A 19,978-nucleotide genomic window follows, 5' to 3' on the forward strand; every position below is an offset into this window, starting at 1 on the left:
ATGGAAAGTCCAGGATGGAATAACAACAATATCAAAATGATCTGTGCTGATGTCAATCTGTGTGTGCATGTGCGGGGGTGATGTTGAGGGGGGGGGGGGGGGGGGCAGGGGAGGCAGGGGGGCGGGAGGGGGGGGGGGTGTACATGCTGGCCTGACAACATGACGCAGTTGAAGGAAAGGGAAAACACAATGTGCATGCCAGTGAGCAATTACGATGCACTATGGAGAGAGGATATAAAATGTAGACTGGCAATGGCAAGGAAACCATTTCTGAAGAAGAAAAATTTGTTAACATCGAGTATAGATTTAAGGGGCAGGAGGTCGTTTCTGAAAGTATTTGTATGGAGTATAGCCATGTATGGAGGTGAAACGAGGATGATAACTAGTTTGGATAAGAAGAGAATAGAAGCTTTCGAAATGTGGTGCTACAGAGGAATGCTGAAGATTAGATGGGTAGATCATATAACTAATGAAAAGGTATTGAATAGGATTGGGGAGAAGAGAAGTTTGTGGTACAACTTGACTAGAAGAGGGGATCGGTTGGTGGGACATGTTCTGAGGCATCAAGGGATCACAAATTTAGTATTGGAGGGCAGTGTGGTGGGTAAAAATCTTAGAGGGAGACCAAGAGATGAATACACTAAACAGATTCAGAAGGATGTAGGTTGCAGTAGGTACTGGGAGATGAAGCTTGCACAGGATAGAGTAGCATGGAGAGCTGCATCAAACCAGTCTCAGGACTGAAGACCACAACAACAACAACAACAACAACAACAACAACGGAGTTGTTCTTCATTACCATGGGGCCAGGAGACAACATGGGGAAGAATCATCAGTAAACTGGAAGGAGTGCAAAATGTGATGGGTGTAGCCCAGGCATATAGTGCTGCCCACAGCATTGTTTCAGATGTACATGGGGCATTCTAAATCACAGGCACTGTTGTTTGAAGTGGATGAGATCGATGACCTTGGTTAACAACAGCAGCAGATTACTAAGGGGAGAAAGGACTCACACCAAACAGGTGGACGCAGTTGCGTCATTTAACAAGACTGCAAGAGACAAATAACTCTCTCCAGTGGCAAGGCAATTGCGGCGGGGGTGGGGGGTCTAAGCCCAACAACCAATATGTTGTGTTCTGTTGACATCTGCACAATGGCAACATCTGTTTGCTTTGGTGCCAGTAGTTTAGGGACTGGGGCTATTCAGGTATGGGGGTCACATGCTGTTCTTAGATGAGAGCAGATTTCAGCTGAGTACTGATTCTGGATGGACACTCATATGGTGTGAGGTGGGAACACACAAGGCACCCGAGTCCATTACAAATATGATTGTTTTAGTGGTCATATGCTATGGAATGTGGAGGCAAACTGACCCCCAAATCTTTGAATGTAGTACACTCACCAATAATCATTATTATGACACTATACTTCTTCCCCCACATGTATATTTCCAGCTGCGCATTCAGCCCCATCTTCATTTTTGTGGATTGCATTGCACAATCGCATTGAATAGCACAGGGAGCACACCCCTTGAAATGAGATGGCATTCAGTGAAAGGACTGGGCTGCACATTCCATTGGCTTAAATCCTATTGAGCATATGTGGGATGTATTGGGGAGACGTAATGTGGCATGTTCACACGCATCAATGACTGTCCAGCAGTTATCAACTGCGCTGGTGGAGAAATAGAACACTACCACAAGTACTTACCAACCTGGTAGTCAGTATGGGAGCACATTGCAGAGCATGCACCACTGTCCACTGTGGTCATATACATTATTAAAAGCCATATCTCACCTTTTGTGATGTCCATGGAACCATCTTAAGTCATGCGGACTTCTGTGTAATTGTTGTTATTGAATACAATTGTCTATCTGTATTCTACTGTAGGAATTATCTCCCCCCCCCCTTTTTGAAGATACAGATCTCATCTGGGGGGGGGGGGGGGGGGAGGGGGGTGTTGACCACCAGCCCCAAGATATATTTCTAGTCAAATCAGCTTCCACTTCCATCCCCTAATGATTTGATAAGATGCAATCAATACTCTGTAGCCTAGTTTTTCTGTTAACTACTGAAACTTTATTAATTACTGTGAAATCATGGAAACAAGAATATTTGTTTGCCAAATTCACACAAGAAATCTCTAATGCTCCTCCACATCACAGTGACGGTTTATTTCTATGTGAGTATCCAGTCCCATCAAGAATCATCTTACTAACAGACCCAGCCTGCCTCTCTTAACCCACCATAAAATCTCAATTGCTAATATTACAGTTCAACAGTAGCATCGCGCAGGTGATACATTCTGTCATCACACCCATTTCCGGTCACACATTAACATATTTCACGACAATACTGATACACAGCCAGCCTTGAGGCCCTAGAAACATGAAATTTGGAAGAAACACTGAGAACGATTTTTCATTTTTCAGTCCATATGTTGGTGAAATTGTTATACAAATTTTGTTTGTGGACGTTGGAGTTGGAGTATCAACTATCTGATTGGTGTTCCTGTGCAATGGGTGCACTGCACAATGCAGGTTGCATCATGGCCTCTGTATAGAAGATGATGACTACAAGGCATGAATGTATAACATTGGACTTTTGAAGTAGGAAAGACCTACAACTAAACCTTTACAAGTTTGAAACTACTATCTGTAAACTTGTACACCCACTAACTCTGTAAAACATTTGAGTAATTTCACAAATAAAGTGTAGAGTGCACCAAAAAATATGTTTCTGCCGTTTTCTGAACTATTCTAGCTTTTCAGAATCCTTGCAGTTAAGGTACCAGCACACTATGTTTGGAATAAGTGTCAAGAAAGAATACACATTAAGCAGAGTATACATGCCACATCCATGGGATACAGTAAGTTATCTCCATACACTTCTCCATAAAGTCCAAAACCTGTCGTCATTTGTACAATTAAGAGCAACAGGTAGGGCATATGATACCATCTTCCAATTTACTTACAAGTTTTTAGGGTTGCTTGACGGTAATTAACAATGGTAATCTCAAATGTGAAAGGCTGTGTTTTGTCAGTTACCATTTATAATGAGAACTTTTTTATAATTACATTAGTGTTTTGTCAAGCACCAATTTACCAAGTCAGTTGTGCAGTTTCATTGAATACCTGTCAGAATATTTAAAACTTGACACTTAATAGGTGAAAACTTCAGTAAATTCCTATGTGAAATGAAGGAAGCAGATTTCACATTAGATATGTGAACTCAGTCCACAGGCCCACCAGGAACCACCATGGCCAGATACCGGTAAATCATCATGTCATCCTCTGCCAATGATGTCATTGGAAGCAGTATGGTGGGGGCACGGGGTCAACACACCGCTCTTCCAGTTGTCAGTTTTCATGACATGTAGTCAGTACTACTTGGTGAAGTAGCTCCTCAGTTCTTCTCATAAGGTTCAGCACACTTTGTTCCAGTCATCCTACTAAGGAAAAATCCTTGGCAATATCTGAAGTCAAACCTGGATCTCCTCCATATGGCACTCAGCCACACTGACTTAGCATTAGGTACACATGCTCTACAATATTCTCGATTGGCACAGTAATTCAGGCAATCTGGTTTAGAAAACAAATTAACTGGAGGGAAAACTAACTATATTTATTAGCTCCAAAGAGCTCATTATGCAACAGTGAAGACTCATTCACAGATAAAGAAAAGTCAGTTTACAATAAAGTAATTACAAGTATAGTGAAAAGTGAGTGGCAAATTTCTTTCTTAGATGCTCCACTAAACCTTATAATCTAGGTTTCTCTTGGCAAACTTAAGGAGTAGTTGCAGCACCCCCTTCACTGTCACTTGAAGGGCCATTGTTATGTTGCTTGACAGAGGTTGGATTGAGAATGTTGCCTTAAAGTCACCCCTTCACCTGTCAGTTGTAGAGTCTCCCATGTGTGATATTTGAAAAAAGCACTATCTAACTGAAATATAATGGAACACTAAAATCATGTTCAGGGACTAAGTCAGTATGTTGAACAATAGAGGCTTTGAAGATCTGATCAGGAAACTAGAGGTACAGTAACTTAATAAGAAGTGTCACAGTGTTAGCAGCAGGGGAATTTTGCTTAACTGTCAGCACTGCCAAAAGATTCATGGGTTTACAAAACAAATACATGCCTCAATGTGTGTTTCCTGTGTCCCTCAGTTAATATCTTGAAATGTACCACAAATATGAGATAAAATGTACAACAAATATGAGATCAAGCTGGTAAATAGTGACTGCCCTGAAACAGATTGTGTGATGTTTATTGTGAACAAGTTGTACACTGTAGTGAGTACAATTCAGAAGTTGATAGCTATCATTTAACCAGAGATTGGCAACAGGATGGAGAAACCAATGGAATTATTATATTATAAAGTCATTCTTCTCCAAGAAATGAGCAAGTGGCTATCATCAGTAACATGCTGATGAAATCAATTGATTTGAAGGGGAAGAAATGCTGTATGATTCACGGACATGGTGGTAAATGCAGACAAAGCAGTTTCATCATTTTGAAGAACCTTTGAACATTCTAAATCTTCCTGGTTTCTTCTACCATAGATTTACACATATGAGCACACCTTTGATATTGCTAAGAACTTGATGCCACAGACACACGGTAATGTCAAAAAAGCTGCAAGCTAGAACTCTACATCGTAAATAACCCATGCTCTAGAGTAGCAAAGAAAGTATAATAGTAGTTGAAAAGTTTGTGGCACAAATGTTGCATGGGACAATGGGGACCATAACACAACATTGGTTTTTTGTTGCTAGGTGGGGTCGTGTCGGAGATATGAAGGTCAACCTTTTTTTTTTTTTTTTAATGGGATGTTATAGTTTGGTATTTATATTCTGATAACAGCTATCAAGACGAATCCAGTGATGCGTAACTGAAAGGTCTTTGGAGGTCAATGAAGGTCAAAAAGGTGGTATGAACATCCATCTACAGAAGGTGTTTGAAGTGATAACCGTTGGTAACAATGCAGTGCTGCAATCTTCTTATCATGAATTGAGTGGTATTCCTTATCACTTCGGCACTTATCGAAGCATATGCTCTGACAATTCTCTCTCATACATCGTGCAAATAGTAAATATTTGCTGAATTGACATGTAAACACCATTTGATAGTTTCATAATACAACACTAATAGGTTCGGTAAGACTAGTATTGTCAAATCAAACGAATGTGAATGACATATTCCTTCAAAGAACAAGTCAATATGCTTCTCATCTATGGAGAATGCCAACAAAATTCAGTGAAAGGTAGAGACTAATACGTTGTAAGATGTTCTCAATGTACTCATCCTAGACATTGTACATTGAAATATGTGTATGATAAATTGAGGAAAACTGGATGTTTAATGCATCAGAAACATATCTGGCAAAGGGAAGTTACTAATGAGGAAACGGAAATTGGTTCTCTTGCCACTGTGGTTTGAGATACTTGTGTTGGTTCACGTCTAATTGCAAGGGAATCTGACACTAAGCCAGGATAGTGTTGTTCATGTTCTGCATCACCCACAACCATAAATATCATCCTTATCATAACAGTCTCCACCAAGAATTAACTGGTACAGATTGTATGCGCCACACTGAATTCTGCCGACGGGCTTAACTTTAGATTCATAGGGATGACACATTTGTTAATTTGATTTGATTTACTGATGAGGCTACAGTCACGAACCAGGGAAATATTAATTTGCATAGCACGCATTATTGGGCAACTGAAAATCATTGCACACCAAAAACTGTGGTCAGTGAATGAATGGTGTGGGATTCTGGAGGACAGAATTATATGCCTCTATTTCATCAAAGGAAATCTTAATGGTGGGAAGAACACCACATTCCTGCAAGAAACAGTAGGTCTGTTATTGGAAGAAATACCTTTAGGAACAAGGAACAGAATGTGGTATCAATACAATGGGTGTCTGGCACATTTTTTACTGATGGCTACAAATGAGTTGCAGAGATAATTCCCAAACCACTGGCTTCGGTGCAGAGGAGGTGTGTCATGGCCTACTCGTTCACAAGACTTGATGCCTCTGGATTTTTCTTGTGGGGGTTCGTAAAGGACATTGTTTATAAAGACGCTCCATCTATACCTGAAGATATGCGAGAGAGAACTGTCAGAGCACATGCTTTAGTAAGTGCCAAAGTGATAAGGAATACCAATGATGATACGATTGATATCAATGGTCACCACTTTTAACTCCTTCTGTAAATGGATGTTCATGTCAGCTTTGTGACCTTCATAAAAAAAAAGAAAAAAGAAACTTGACCTTCATATTTCTGAAGTGGCCCCACCTAGTAACAAAAAAACAATTCCATATTATGGGCCCCATTGTCCCATGCAACTTTTGTTCCACAAGCTTTTCAGCTCCTATCATACTTCCTGAGTTATTCTTAGTGGCAATAGTTAGTGATTCACCCTGTATATTCCACTTATCACCAGTCACCTATTTTATTTCAGGAGACTGCTACATGATGACAAATATATTTTAGCCAAACACTAAAATTCAAACGAATTTAATTGAGGTATGATCATTTCTGCTTTAGGCAGTTTCACATTACAATGGAGCTCACTGTCCAGTCTCTTTCAGTCATGTGCTCTAAAAAGGTAAAAAACATAGTTTAAAAAGAAGTACTATGAAAAGCTGATCATATAAATTGATACTTAAATAAATGTACTTACCATTTATCTGCTACTGTCACTAGTAATCCAACTAATGTGTTCATCACACTAAATCCACAATTATCTCCTTACAATTACATTGCCATCTTCACTTTGCTACTACCTTCACTTAGAACAGCTGTCCTCACTACTTATCTAAAGGAATATGTGACTACTGTGCCGATACAGCCCACGTCGAGTACCACACACAATTTTCCAGTTCATGAATTTCCACTTTGTACATTTGTGCTTTTTGTTGATTTATGACACTCCAGTCAATATTATTCCAGCAGTTAATTCCCATAAAGAAATTGGGAAAACTAGTTCACGGTAACTATTAATTGTATCAAATGGTAGCTTGGTAGCTGTAGATAAACTTACTTATGGCTCCTCTTCATTCCAATGTGGCAGCTAGTGAAACCTACTTGGTAGCATCCAACACACACACACACACACACACACACACACACACACACACACACACACACACACACACACACTTATAGAAAGTAATACATAATAACAGTCTTTCTGTGCTCTTAATCCACCAGTCAACAGAATATAAACCACTACATTCCATTCTTTATGGTACACAAGTGAATTAATTGTCAGATTTTCTCCCCAATTAACACACTGCAATGACCAAATGCTGCAATAAAAATGAGTGAATACAAATGAAAAATTGTGCTTTATTAAATATTTTATACATGATTATTATTCAATTTTCATATAAAATGTTATAATAATCAAAATATTGCAAATTAAAGGCAAATATAAATGACAGTGACAGATATCTCAGCTGTGTTATAGCGCACAATGTGCAACATAATTTCACAGTTTTTAAAGCAAGATACGCATACTGTGTACTTTTACACAAATGCACACATAAATTACAATATGTAATATTTACATAAGTACAGGAACACTGTCAAACTAGGAACAGTATTAGTGCGTTCCTCTCACATACACAATATCTTTATTTGGGTTACAGCTGGTAACAAAAGCAATTATCCATTCTGGCAGAACAATAATAAACACACAAAATATTTCCAGTAACTGATCTTTCTTTTTCATACCATTGAAGAAAAATTGACCAGCTTGATGGCATTCTTACTGAACATTTTTAGTTCTGTGTCTATGTACGATGACACACATGCAAATTTGTTCTATTTAGTTTGTTTATCTACATAGTTTGATGCACCTAGGAACTACATAAAACACAAAATGTGGAATTGACTTAACACTGATAATTTACAGTCTTTAAAAATACACTCATATAAAAAAATAATATTTTAAGGGAGATATAAATTATTTTATGCTAGAATGTTTCAGTTCAACTGTCAGTCTAAAAACAGTTGAAACAAATATAAAAGAAATTTTCATTTTCATTAACTCTTCATACTTACAAAAATACATTGCTTTAAACAATTTTTGTTATCAGACATTTACCCTTGAAATTACATATGGGCGACAAATGAAAGGTAACAGTATTCTTTCATCTGGACATCACATTCATCCCGGACCCGTATTACTTTGATAATGTCTTAAGGACCATTGAGAATGCACCATTCACTTAGTATTCACAGACATGCAAACTTCTTTTTATTGTTTTATATCTGGAGCAACAGAGTAAGGAAATAGTTATCACAGCAACGTACCACATCATGTTATGTTTATGAACATTTTTCATTGTCTTTTTCTCCCACAATAGAAAAAGCAGCTCACATAATATGAATCTGAGTGCTAACACACAAAGTCTGACTGATCATCATTCAGTTAATTTCTGTCCTTATCAAATGGTGTCCACTCTTACCAAAGGATCTTCTTTATCCAGGGGTGGAGGAACATCAGGTAAAGTAGTTGTAGCTGGACCCTGTGTTAGGTAACCTGCTGTTGTGGGTGGAGCCCCTTAAAAACAGAATTGACACATAATGTAAGTTACACAGATATTGCATCTATGTTTTAAGGTATGTACAAATCACTGAAGGATTAAACTCAAGAAGCTTTGCAGCTACATCCAGTTTCACTTTTGTGTACTTCTAAGTTCAGTTATATCATTATTCCTAATTAACTGCAACAAAATGAATTTTACCTAACTAACATATGAAACAATAACACGTCTGGTTTGAAACAATGAGAATTTTACAGGGTCACTCTCCATACTAGTTAAAGCTGTGCAACCGTGTAGACACCAACACTGAGCAAATTACTATTGAAGATATATACTACTAATGGAAACTTTATAGTCTTCTTCAGCTTGTCGTTCCACACCTATATAGACTTCACTTACGGAATGTTTTATTGGCTATATTGCAGCTGCGACAAAGGTCTTTACTATTCCTTTATATACTGTCAGTTTCAAGCAACATGTTTCTCTTCAAGCACAATAAAGGAGTAAAAGGTGTGTACGAGACCTACACGTCAAATAAAGTTTCACTGACAAGCAAACATTATTGTACATGAATGTCCACATCAGCATTTTAGGAGATTCATGGAGGTATATTCAATCAACATTCCATTCTCAGTTTTATTGTGCCTTGAGACATTTTGATAACATATAGATTTGTATACAACTTAACACTTAACTATGTATAGCACCTGCAACGGTTACATGGCAACCATATTAATCAGCTGTGGTCCAAATATTACCTCACTGACTCAAACACCAAGTCCATATCTGAGAATATGCTTGAAGCTTCCAGACGGCTGTATGTAAAGGACCACCAATGGACTTTCTGACAGCAAAATTGGAGCCCATAATATATTCCTCAAATAACACAATTGCTTGACACAGTTTGTAAGTCAATACACTCCAGTAACTAAGTGTAGTTACTTGGATGAGGGAGCAGGGGTGTACATGAAGAAGTTTTAAGGTCGATGACATTCAGAGAAATGTAGAATGAGGAAACATATATTACATTTCTCAGGGGAGGAGAATGGATGTTCATCATAGTATTTGAGAGTAATGTGTCCCAATAATGGAAATTTCAGGAAGGAAATTTTGGACAGGTAACAACTCGATTACATACTGATTATGGGTGGCACATAATCATAACGGATTTTGAGCTTTCACTTTTTCCTAGTATTCTTTCTAACAGATGTGTCCTTGTGTGTAATTGTGGATATTAATGTAAAAATTACTTTGTGGCCAAATGTCAAATCAACATTATGATTATTGGTTACTCATTTTACATGTGAATGTACACAATGGCATGAAGTAAAAGCATGCACCATCTCAAGTGCAGCTCAAAATTTGAACCTAAAAGTACAATATTCACAAGGTCCTGATTCAATGAAAAGTCTGTTTCTTTTCTCACCTTCTAACAACATTCACTTCATCAAATGATTTTGTGTTGGAAACATATCACCTTTTGAGGTCCCAACTCTTTTACTTGAGGTTTACATAGTGTTTGCATTGAGTGAGGCATTATGGGGCTACCATAACAGTGAAACAGTCATTTTCGTTGTTCTCCAATACGGTGTGTGGCCACCTCAGATGGCCGGTACAAATGCACACATATGTGGCATGGACAGTATGAGGTTATCAATCAGCTCTTTGGGGATATTTGGCCATGCTTCCAAGAGTGCAATATCATGTCCTGCAACCATTGTGGGAGGTGCCAGTCTGGCTGCAATGCATCATCTGCCAAGTGCATCCCAGACATGATCAATTGGGTTTAAGTCCAGTGAACGCACTGGTCACTCACTCCAATTAATTCCCTCAGCTTAAGGCATGTTGTTCACCAGTGCAGCTCTGTGGGTATGAGCATTATCGTCCACAAGAAGGAACCAGTCTCCTATGGCACCAGTGCAGGGCACAACAAAAGGTCGAAGGATCTCATTCCTCTACCTCAGAGCAGTCAAAGTGCCATTCTGAAAGGCACAGAACTCCATACATCTGCGAATACAGACTCCTAACCACACCATTTGTCCACCGCCATGATATGGTGATGTTTCCTGCACATAAGCAGGACTGTTCCCGAGTTCCGTGTTGTCTCCAGATGAGGGAACGTCGATCGTCCGGCTGAACACAAAATCTTGACTCATCTGTGAACAGCACCCAGCACCATTCATTACAACTCCAATCGTGATCTGCCCAGTTTCTGTGGGCTAAATGGTGTCATGGTTTTAATGGGATGCACACCGTACACCTCTGTGCTTAGAGGCCATATTCTCAAAGGCAATTTCGGACTGTGTGCGTTGATATTGCATGTCTTGTTGCTGCCGAACTGCATTCAGCCTCCCGTCTCGATGGGCTGTTAACCACAGATAACAGGTCATCTCTTGCTAATGTTATCTGTGGACGACCTTAGCCTTGCCTTCTTTCATCTGTTCCTGCTGTCTCAAATCGCGTCCAGATTCTGGAAATTACACTCTGGGTCACTCCAACAGCTGTAGCCACCTCCCTCTGCGTCTGTCCTGCTTCCAATCGTCCTATGGCTCTCCATGCCATAGCTTCGGGTAAGTCACATTGTTGTTGCATTGCACTATCTGCTCACTACACTATCTGAACCCAACTGCTTGTGTAATTTATTTGGTAGAGTAAACACAAGTCCACATCTACCACCACTGCAGCAAGTTTCCATTATTACCACTATCTTGGCGACCATAATGTTGTTGCCTCCACTCCGTAGAACCGACAGAAAGACGTCTAACAATTTTAGTTTATTCTGCTGATGACAATACTTCAGAACCTAGATATCTCGACTGATCCCCTAATTGTTCTGACCAGTGTACATATAATGTCAAAAAGGATGACTGAGTTCAGTTTTGATGTTACATGTATTTGAACATGAAATAAATGTTAAGAGACTGACTTGTAATTGATAGGTTCCAAGGCAGTCGCTATAACAACAGAAACTGGTAATGCAATACAATAATAGTGTGATTTTCTTGATGAACAGGCATTTCTAAAATATACACTCCTGGAAATGGAAAAAAGAACACATTGACACCGGTGTGTCAGACCCACCATACTTGCTCCGGACATTGCGAGAGGGCTGTACAAGCAATGATCACACGCACGGCACAGCGGACACACCAGGAACCGCGGTGTTGGCCGTCGAATGCCGCTAGCTGCGCAGCATTTGTGCACCGCCGCCGTCAGTGTCAGCCAGTTTGCCGTGGCATACGGAGATCCATCGCAGTCTTTAACATTGGTAGCATGTTGCGACAGCGTGGACGTGAACCGTATGTGCAGTTGACGGACTTTGAGCGAGGGCGTATAGTGGGCATGCGGGAGGCCGGGTGGACGTACCGCCGAATTGTTCAACACGTGGGGCGTGAGGTCTCCACAGTACATCGATGTTGTCGCCAGTGGTCGGCGGAAGGTGCACGTGCCCGTCGACCTGGGACCAGACCGCAGCGACGCACGGATGCACGCCAAGACCGTAGGATCCTACGCAGTGCCGTAGGGGACCGCACCGCCACTTCCCAGCAAATTAGGGACACTGTTGCTCCTGGGGTATCGGCGAGGACCATTCGCAACCGTCTCCATGAAGCTGGGCTACGGTCCCGCACACCGTTAGGCTGTCTTCCGCTCACGCCCCAGTATCGTGCAGCCCGCCTCCAGTGGTGTCACGACAGGCGTGAATGGAGGGACGAACGGAGACGTGTCGTCTTCAGCGATGAGAGTCGCTTCTGCCTTGGTGCCAATGATGGTCGTACGCGTGTTTGGCGCCGTGCAGGTGAGCGCCACAATCAGGACTGCATACGACAGAGGCACACAGGGCCAACACCCGGCATCATGGTGTGGGGAGCGATCTCCTACACTGGCCGTACACCTCTGGTGATCGTCGAGGGGACACTGAATAGTGCACGGTACATCCAAACCGTCATCGAACCCATCGTTCTATCATTCCTAGACCGGCAAGGGAACTTGCTGTTCCAACAGGACAATGCACGTCCGCATGTATCCCGTGCCACCCAACGTGCTCTAGAATGTGTAAGTCAACTACCCTGGCCAGCAAGATCTCCGGATCTGTCCCCCATTGAGCGTGTTTGGGATTGGATGAAGCGTCGTCTCACGCGGTCTGCACGAACGCTGGTCCAACTGAGGCGCCAGGTGGAAATGGCATGGCAATCCATTCCACAGGACTACATCCAGCGTCTCTATGATCGTCTCCATGGGAGAATAGCAGCCTGCATTGCTGCGAAAGCTGGATATACACTGTACTAGTGCCAACATTGTGCATGCTCTGTTGCCTGTGTCTATGTGCCTGTGGTTCTGTCAGTGTGATCATGTGATGTATCTGACCCCAGGAATGTGTCAATAAAGTTTCCCCTTCCTGGGACAATGAATTCACGGTGTTCTTATTTCAATTTCCAGGAGTGTATAAACCTGTTCACTGAAGACATCCCTACAGCAACAGAATTTCATGTTTCACATGAAAGAACAAGCATGTTCCTCGAAACATTCCTGGATACTGCAACTTTTGTTAACGACTACGGTTCACTAGTGATTTGCTGCAGTGTGTACTGGAGTTAATGGTACTGGAAGTGCATGAATAAAATTAACAATATACACAAAATTTTGCTGCAAGGTGAAGCCACGTCACAACACATGAAACAAAACATTTTGATAAGAATAAATTTAATTAATAATTTTGCTGCTATAAATATGTCTTTTACCGTTGTCAAAATAGGTAACCAAGTTACTGCCAAATTGTTTTGTTAAACACTAACCGCCGCCACCGCCACCACCACCACCACCACCACCACCACCACCACCACCAATGGATGTCATACGCGCAGTGAAAAGGCATTTGTCTCCCAATATCATGATCTTCATTTGGGTCTGCAGACTGAAATTACCTTCCTCACCTTCTCAAGAAATATCATGCCTTGTCTCTGTATACACCCAACAATATTTTATTGGGACAAGTAAAGAATGATGATCATTTGATAATATTGCAGTAGTTAAATATTTTTTATAAGGACTTACATTTTACTAACCCTATACTTCACTAACCCCAGGGTAAGAGAGAATATCTGCTGTTTAGTAACATACAGGCAAACATTGGAAATACAATATAATATAGTAGTAACCAATGCAATTGTCATGTGCCCCTGGCAAAAAAGGTAAGCATGTAGAAATGATTCTGCACTTTGGACCCCATTTTGCACAAATTCATACCATTGGAATCACTTAATGGCCTGCAACTGCTATACTGGTATTGTTTATAATATTACCAGTGGAACACTTTAAGGGAATAAATTGACAATTGTGTTGGCCAGTAGTGCATTTACTTGCTGGGATTCAAAATGTCGCCCCCCCCATTTGTGGGCACAAATGCTGAACTGTGCAACTGAGATTTGTTTTTGTTGTGGTTTTCAGTCCAAAGACTGGTTTGATGCAGCTCTCCATGATACTCTATCCTGTACAAGCCTCTTCATCTCCGAGTAACTACTGCAATCTACATCCAACTGAATCTTCTTAATGCACTATCTCCATATCTCCCTCTACGATTTTTACCCCGCACTCTTCCCTCAAATATTAACTCAGTGATCCGTTGATGCCTCAGAATATGTCTTACCTTCTGCCAGTCAAATTGTGCCACACATTCATCTTCTCCCCAATTCTATTCAGTACCTTCTCATTAGTTACGTCATCTACCCATGTAATCTTCAGCATTCTTCTGTAACACCACATTTCAAAAGCTTCTGTTCTCTTCTTGTCTACACTGTTTATCGTCCATGTTTCACTTCCATACATGGTTACCCTCCATACAAATACGTTCAGAAACGACTTCCTGACACTTAAATCTGTGCTCGATGTTAACAAATTTCTCTTCTTCAGAAACACTTTCCTTGTCATTGTCAATCTACATTTTATATCCTCTCTACTTCAACCATCATCAGTTATTTTGCTCCCCAAATAGCAAAACTCATCTACTACTTTAAGCGTCTCATTTCCTAATCTAATTCCCTCAGCATCACCCAATTTAATTTGACTACATTCCCATTATCCTCGTTTTGCTTTTGTTGATGATGTTATTATATCCTCCTTTCAAGACACTGTCCATTCCATTCAAACTGCTCTTCTAAGTCCTTTGCTGTCTCTGGCAGAATTAAATGCCATCATCTAACCTCAAGGTTTGTACTACTTCTCCCTAGATTTTAATTCCTACACCAAATTTTTCTTTTGTTTCCTTTACTGCTTTCTCAATATACAGACAGATTGAATGACATCAGGGATCAGCTACAGCCATGTCCCGCTCACTTCTCAATCACAGCTCCCCCTCTGGGCCCTCAACTTTTGTAACTGCCATCTGGTTTCTGTACAAATTGTAATTAACTTTTCACTCCCTGTATTTTATCCCTGCCACCTTCAGAATTTGAAAGAAAGTGTTACAGTCAACTTTGCCAAAAACTTTCTCCAAGTCTACAAATGTTATGAACGTAAATTTGCCTTTCCTCAACCTATCCTTTAAGACAAATGGTAAGGTCAGTATTGCCTCATGCGTTCCATCTTTTCTACATAATCCAAACTAATCTTCCCCTAGGTAAGCTTCTTTCAAATTTTCCATTCGTCTGTAAAGAATTTTTGTCAATATTTTGCAATCGTGATTCATTAAACTGATAGTTAAATAATTTTCACACCTGTCAGTACCTGCTTTCTTTGGCACTGGAATTATTATATTCTTCTTTAAGCCTGATGGTACTTAACGTGTCTTGTGCATCTTCTCACCAGATTGTCATATGTTTGTTTTGAATAACTTGTGAGATAAAAGAGAGGAAACAAATGTTAGTGATGGATAGGGACTGCTCCTGTTGTGTACAGATTCAGGGGGAATTGGCCACCGTCCATAAACAGCTGGAAGCTGTATTGGCCATGGTCGACAGGCTCCAGGCTCTGGTGACATTGGGACACCCGAGGAGACCGCTTTGGTGCCTCTGGAACCTGTAGCACCTCCTGGGATCTCTGATGGCGCTGTGCCCTCAGATTCAGACATCCCTGCCGATTGACGCTTGCCTGACAGTAATTGGTGAAATGTGGCGGGGGGGGGGGGGGGGGGGGGGGGGGTCACGAATCCCTGGGCAGAAGACAAAAGTTGGTGCTGGCCACAAGGCTGTACCCTTATGCCTCCGTAACAGGTTTGAGGTACTGCCCACTGCTGAAAGTACTTCTGTGCCAACAAGGGCAGAAGGGCAGCCTTGTCTGTTGCAGTAGGAGGCCCGGACAAGTGCAAAGGGTGGGATTGCTTGTCATTAGGGGTCCAATGTTAGGTGGGTGATGGAGCCCCATAGGGATATAGCAGCTAAGGATGGGAAGAAAGCCAATGTGCTTTCCATGTGCATACTGGGGGGAGTCATCCAAGATGTGGAAAGGGTCCTTCCGGATTCCATGAAGGGTAAAGGGTGCAGCCACTGCAGGTCATGGCTCGTGTCGGCACTTATGACGTGTGTCGCTACGGATCAAAATAAATTCTCTCTGGTTTCCGGTGGCTATCTGAGTTGGTGAAGACTGCCAGTCTTGCCAGCAAGATGAAGGCAGCACTCACAATCTGCAGCATCGTTGACAGGACTGATTGTGGACCTTTGGTACAGAGACAAGTGGAGGGTCTGAATCAGAGGCTCAGACAGTTCTGCAACCATGTAGGCTGCAGATTCCTCGACTTGCGCCACAGGATGGTGGGGTTTCAGGTTCCGCTAAATAGGTCAGGTGTTCACTACACACAAGAGGTAGCTACATAGCTGCAGGGGCTGTGTGGCATAGACTAGGCTTTTTTCATGTTAGAAAGTCTCAGGAAAGATCAAAAAAGGCTCCAGTTCCAAATGGTACAGGGCAAAGAAACGACGATAATCGACCAAGCAACAGTCGGTATTGAAGTTGTAAATTGTCGTAGCTGTGTTGGAAAAGTACCAGAGCTTCAAATGCTGATAGAAAGCACTGAAGCTGAAATCGTTATAGGAACAGAAAGCTGGCTAAAGCCATAGATAAATTCTGCTGAAATTTTTACAGAGGCACAAACTGTGTTCAAAAAGGATATATTAAATAAAGTAGGTGGTGGTGTGTTTCTGTCTGTTGGTAGTAGTTTATCTTGTAGTGAAGTTGAAATAGATAGTTCCTGTGAATTACTAGGGCTAGAGGTTATAGTCAACAGTTGTACCAAAATAATAATTGGCTCCTTCTGCCAACCCCCCAACTCAGATGATATAATAGCTGAATGATTCAAAGAAAACTTGAATCTCATTACAAATAAGTACCCCACTCACACAGTTATAATTGGTGGAGGCTTCAATCTACCCTCAATTTGTTGGTGAAAGTACACGTTCAAAGCCAGTGATAGACAGAAAACATCTTCCAAAATTGTACTAAATCCTTTCTCTGAGAATTACTTTGAACAATTAGTTCATGAGCCCACATGAATTCTAAATGGTTACGAAAACACACTTGACCTCTTAGCCACAAATAATCCTGATCTAATATAGAGTATCATGACGAATACAGGGATTGGTGAACACAAGGTCACTATAGTGAGGATCAAAACCATATAAACCAAAAACCACTAAAAATAAATGCAAAATATATCTATTTACAACAGCAGATAAAAATTTCTTGATGTCTTCCTAAGAATGAGTCTCCATCCCTTCCAAGCTAATTATGTAAGTGTAGACCAGATATGGCTCAGATTTAAAGATACAGTTTCGACAGCAATATATAGATTCGTACCGCGTAAGTTAATAAGAGATGGAACTGATCCACCATGGTACACAAAACACGTCAGAACACTGTTGCAGAAGCAATGAAAAAAGCATGCTAAACTATGAAGAACGCAAAATCCCCAAGACTGGCCAAGTTCATGGAAGCTCGAAACTTAGTGCGGACATCAATGCGAGATGCTTTTAATAGTTTCCACAAGGAAACATTGTCTCAAAATATGGTAGAAAACCCAACGCGATTCTGGTCGTATGTAAAGTACACCAGAGGCAAAAAAAAATGTCAATAGCAATAGAAATGTTACCGATGATGGTACTACAAAATCAGAGTTACTACATACAGTTTTCCATAATTCCTTCATGACAGAAATCAAAGTAAATATTCCAGAATTCAAAACCAGAACAGCTGATAGCATGAGTGACATAAAAGTAGATATCTTAGGCGATTCAAAACAACTCAAATCACTTAAGAAAGGCAAGTCTTCTGATCCAGATGGTATACCAATCATGTTCCTTTCAGAGTATGCAGAAACAATAGCGCCTTTCTTAGCAATCATACGTAACCAATCACTTGATGGAAGGTCTGTTCCGAAAGACTGGAAAGTAGCACAGGTTACACCAATATTCAAGAAAGGAGATAGGAGTAACCAATTGAATTACAGACCCATATCAATGACCTCAATTTGCAGTAGGATTTTCGAGCATATACTGTACTCAAACATTATGAATCACCTTGAAGAAAATGAATTAATGATACACAACCAACACGGATTCTGAAAATATCATTCTTGTGCAACACAGCTAGCTCTTTATTCTCATGAAGTAACGAGTGCTGTCGACAAGGGATCTCAGATTGATTCCATATTCCTAGATTTCCAGAAAACTTTTGATACCGTTCCTCACAAGCGACTGTTACTCAAATTGAGTGTAGATTGAGTATTGTTTCACTTGTGCGACTGGATTCGTAGTTTCCTCTCAGAGAGGGGATTCGTAGTTTCCTCTCAGAGAGGGGATTCGTAGTTTCCTCTCAGAGAGGGGATTCGTAGTTTCCTCTCAGAGAGGGGATTCGTAGTTTCCTCTCAGAGAGGGGATTCGTAGTTTCCTCTCAGAGAGGTCACAGTTCGCAGTGATAGACAGTAAATCATCAAGCAGAACAGAATTGATATCTGGCATTCCGCAAGGTAGTGTCATAGGCCCTCTGCTGTTCCTGATTTACATGTCTGATCTAGGTGATAATCTGAGCAGCCCCCTTAGATTATTTGCAGATGATGCTGTAATTTACCATATAGTAAAATCATCAGACAATCAATTACAATTACAAAATGGTCTATAGAGAATTTCTGTATTGTGTGAAAAGTGGCAACTAGCACTAAACAAAGAAAAGTGAGAGGTCATCCACATGACATTAAAAGAAATCCGATACATTTTGGTTATACGATAAATCACGAAACTGCAAAAATCCAAGGGCTGTCAATTCAACTAAATACCTAGGAATTACAATTACACACAACTTAAATTGGAAAGACCACATAGATAATATTGTGGGGAAGGTGAAACAAAGACTTTGCTTTGTTGGCAGAACATTTAGAAGATGTGACAAACCCACTAAAGAGACAGCCTACATTACACATATCTGTCCTCTGCTGCAATATTGCTGTGCAGTGTGGGATCCTTAGCATGTTGGATTGACAAAGGGCATCAAAAAAGTGCAAAGAAGGGCAGCTCGTTTTGTGTTATCATGCAATAGGGGTGAGAGTGTCACTGATATGATGCACAGGTTAGGGTGGCAATCACTGAAACAAAGGTGGTTTTCTTTGCGGTGAGATCTATTTACGAAATTTCAATCACCAACTTTCTCTTCTGAATTTGAAAATATTTTGTTGACACCCAGCTATGTAGGGAGAAATGATAATCATAATAAAATTAGAGAAATCAGAGCTTGAATTGAAAGATTTAGGTATTCCTTTTTCCCATGTACCATTCGACGCTGCAATGATAGAGAAGTAATACGAAAAGGGTTTAATGAGCCATCTACCAGGCACGATGTAACGATGTAGATGGAAGAGTTGTCATGGCTGGCTCTCCCAAGGCTATCAGTAGATCTAACAAAATGTTGTCTACTCCCAGGGCCTTGTACTACCTTACGTATGTCAGTGCTCTGTCAAATTCTTCACACAGTATCATATCTCCAATATCATTTTCATCTATGTCCTCTTCCATTTCCATAATATTGCCCTCAAGTACAACACCCTCGTATGGACACACTATATGCTCCTTCCACATACGTGCTTTCCCTTATTTGCTTAGGACAGGTTTTCCGCCTGAACTCTTGATATTCCTACAGCCAGTTCTCTTTTCTCCAAACGTCTCTCTAATTTTCCTGTAGGCAGCGTGTATCTTACCCCTAGTGATGTATGCTTCTACATTCTTACATTTGTCCTCTAGCCATTCCTGCTTAGCCATTTCGCACCTCCTGTCGATCTCATTTTTGTGACGTTTGTATTCCTTTTCTCTTACTTCATTTACTGCATTTTTATAGTTTCTCCTTTAATCAATTAAATTCAATATATCTTTTGTTACCAAAGGATTTCTACAAGAATTCGTCTTTTTATCTACTTGAATCTGTGCTCCCTTTACTATTTC

The 19,978-nt window shown here is 40.7% G+C and overlaps 1 protein-coding gene across 1 annotated transcript in view; it reads right to left on the bottom strand.

The window, feature by feature from the left end:
- Positions 1 to 7,342: 7,342 nt before the first annotated feature.
- Positions 7,343 to 19,978, bottom strand: part of LOC126273173 (dnaJ homolog subfamily C member 13) — a 337,754-nt gene continuing 325,118 nt past the window's right edge. Inside the window, exon 36 of the mRNA XM_049976652.1 lies at positions 7,343 to 8,581. Within this exon, the coding sequence (XP_049832609.1) occupies positions 8,466 to 8,581 (116 nt within the window). The 3' untranslated portion in view covers positions 7,343 to 8,465. The remainder of the gene's footprint in view (positions 8,582 to 19,978) is intronic.

The sequence above is a fragment of the Schistocerca gregaria genome, chromosome 5, assembly GCF_023897955.1.
Source record: "Schistocerca gregaria isolate iqSchGreg1 chromosome 5, iqSchGreg1.2, whole genome shotgun sequence".
Lineage (NCBI taxonomy): Eukaryota > Metazoa > Arthropoda > Insecta > Orthoptera > Acrididae > Schistocerca > Schistocerca gregaria.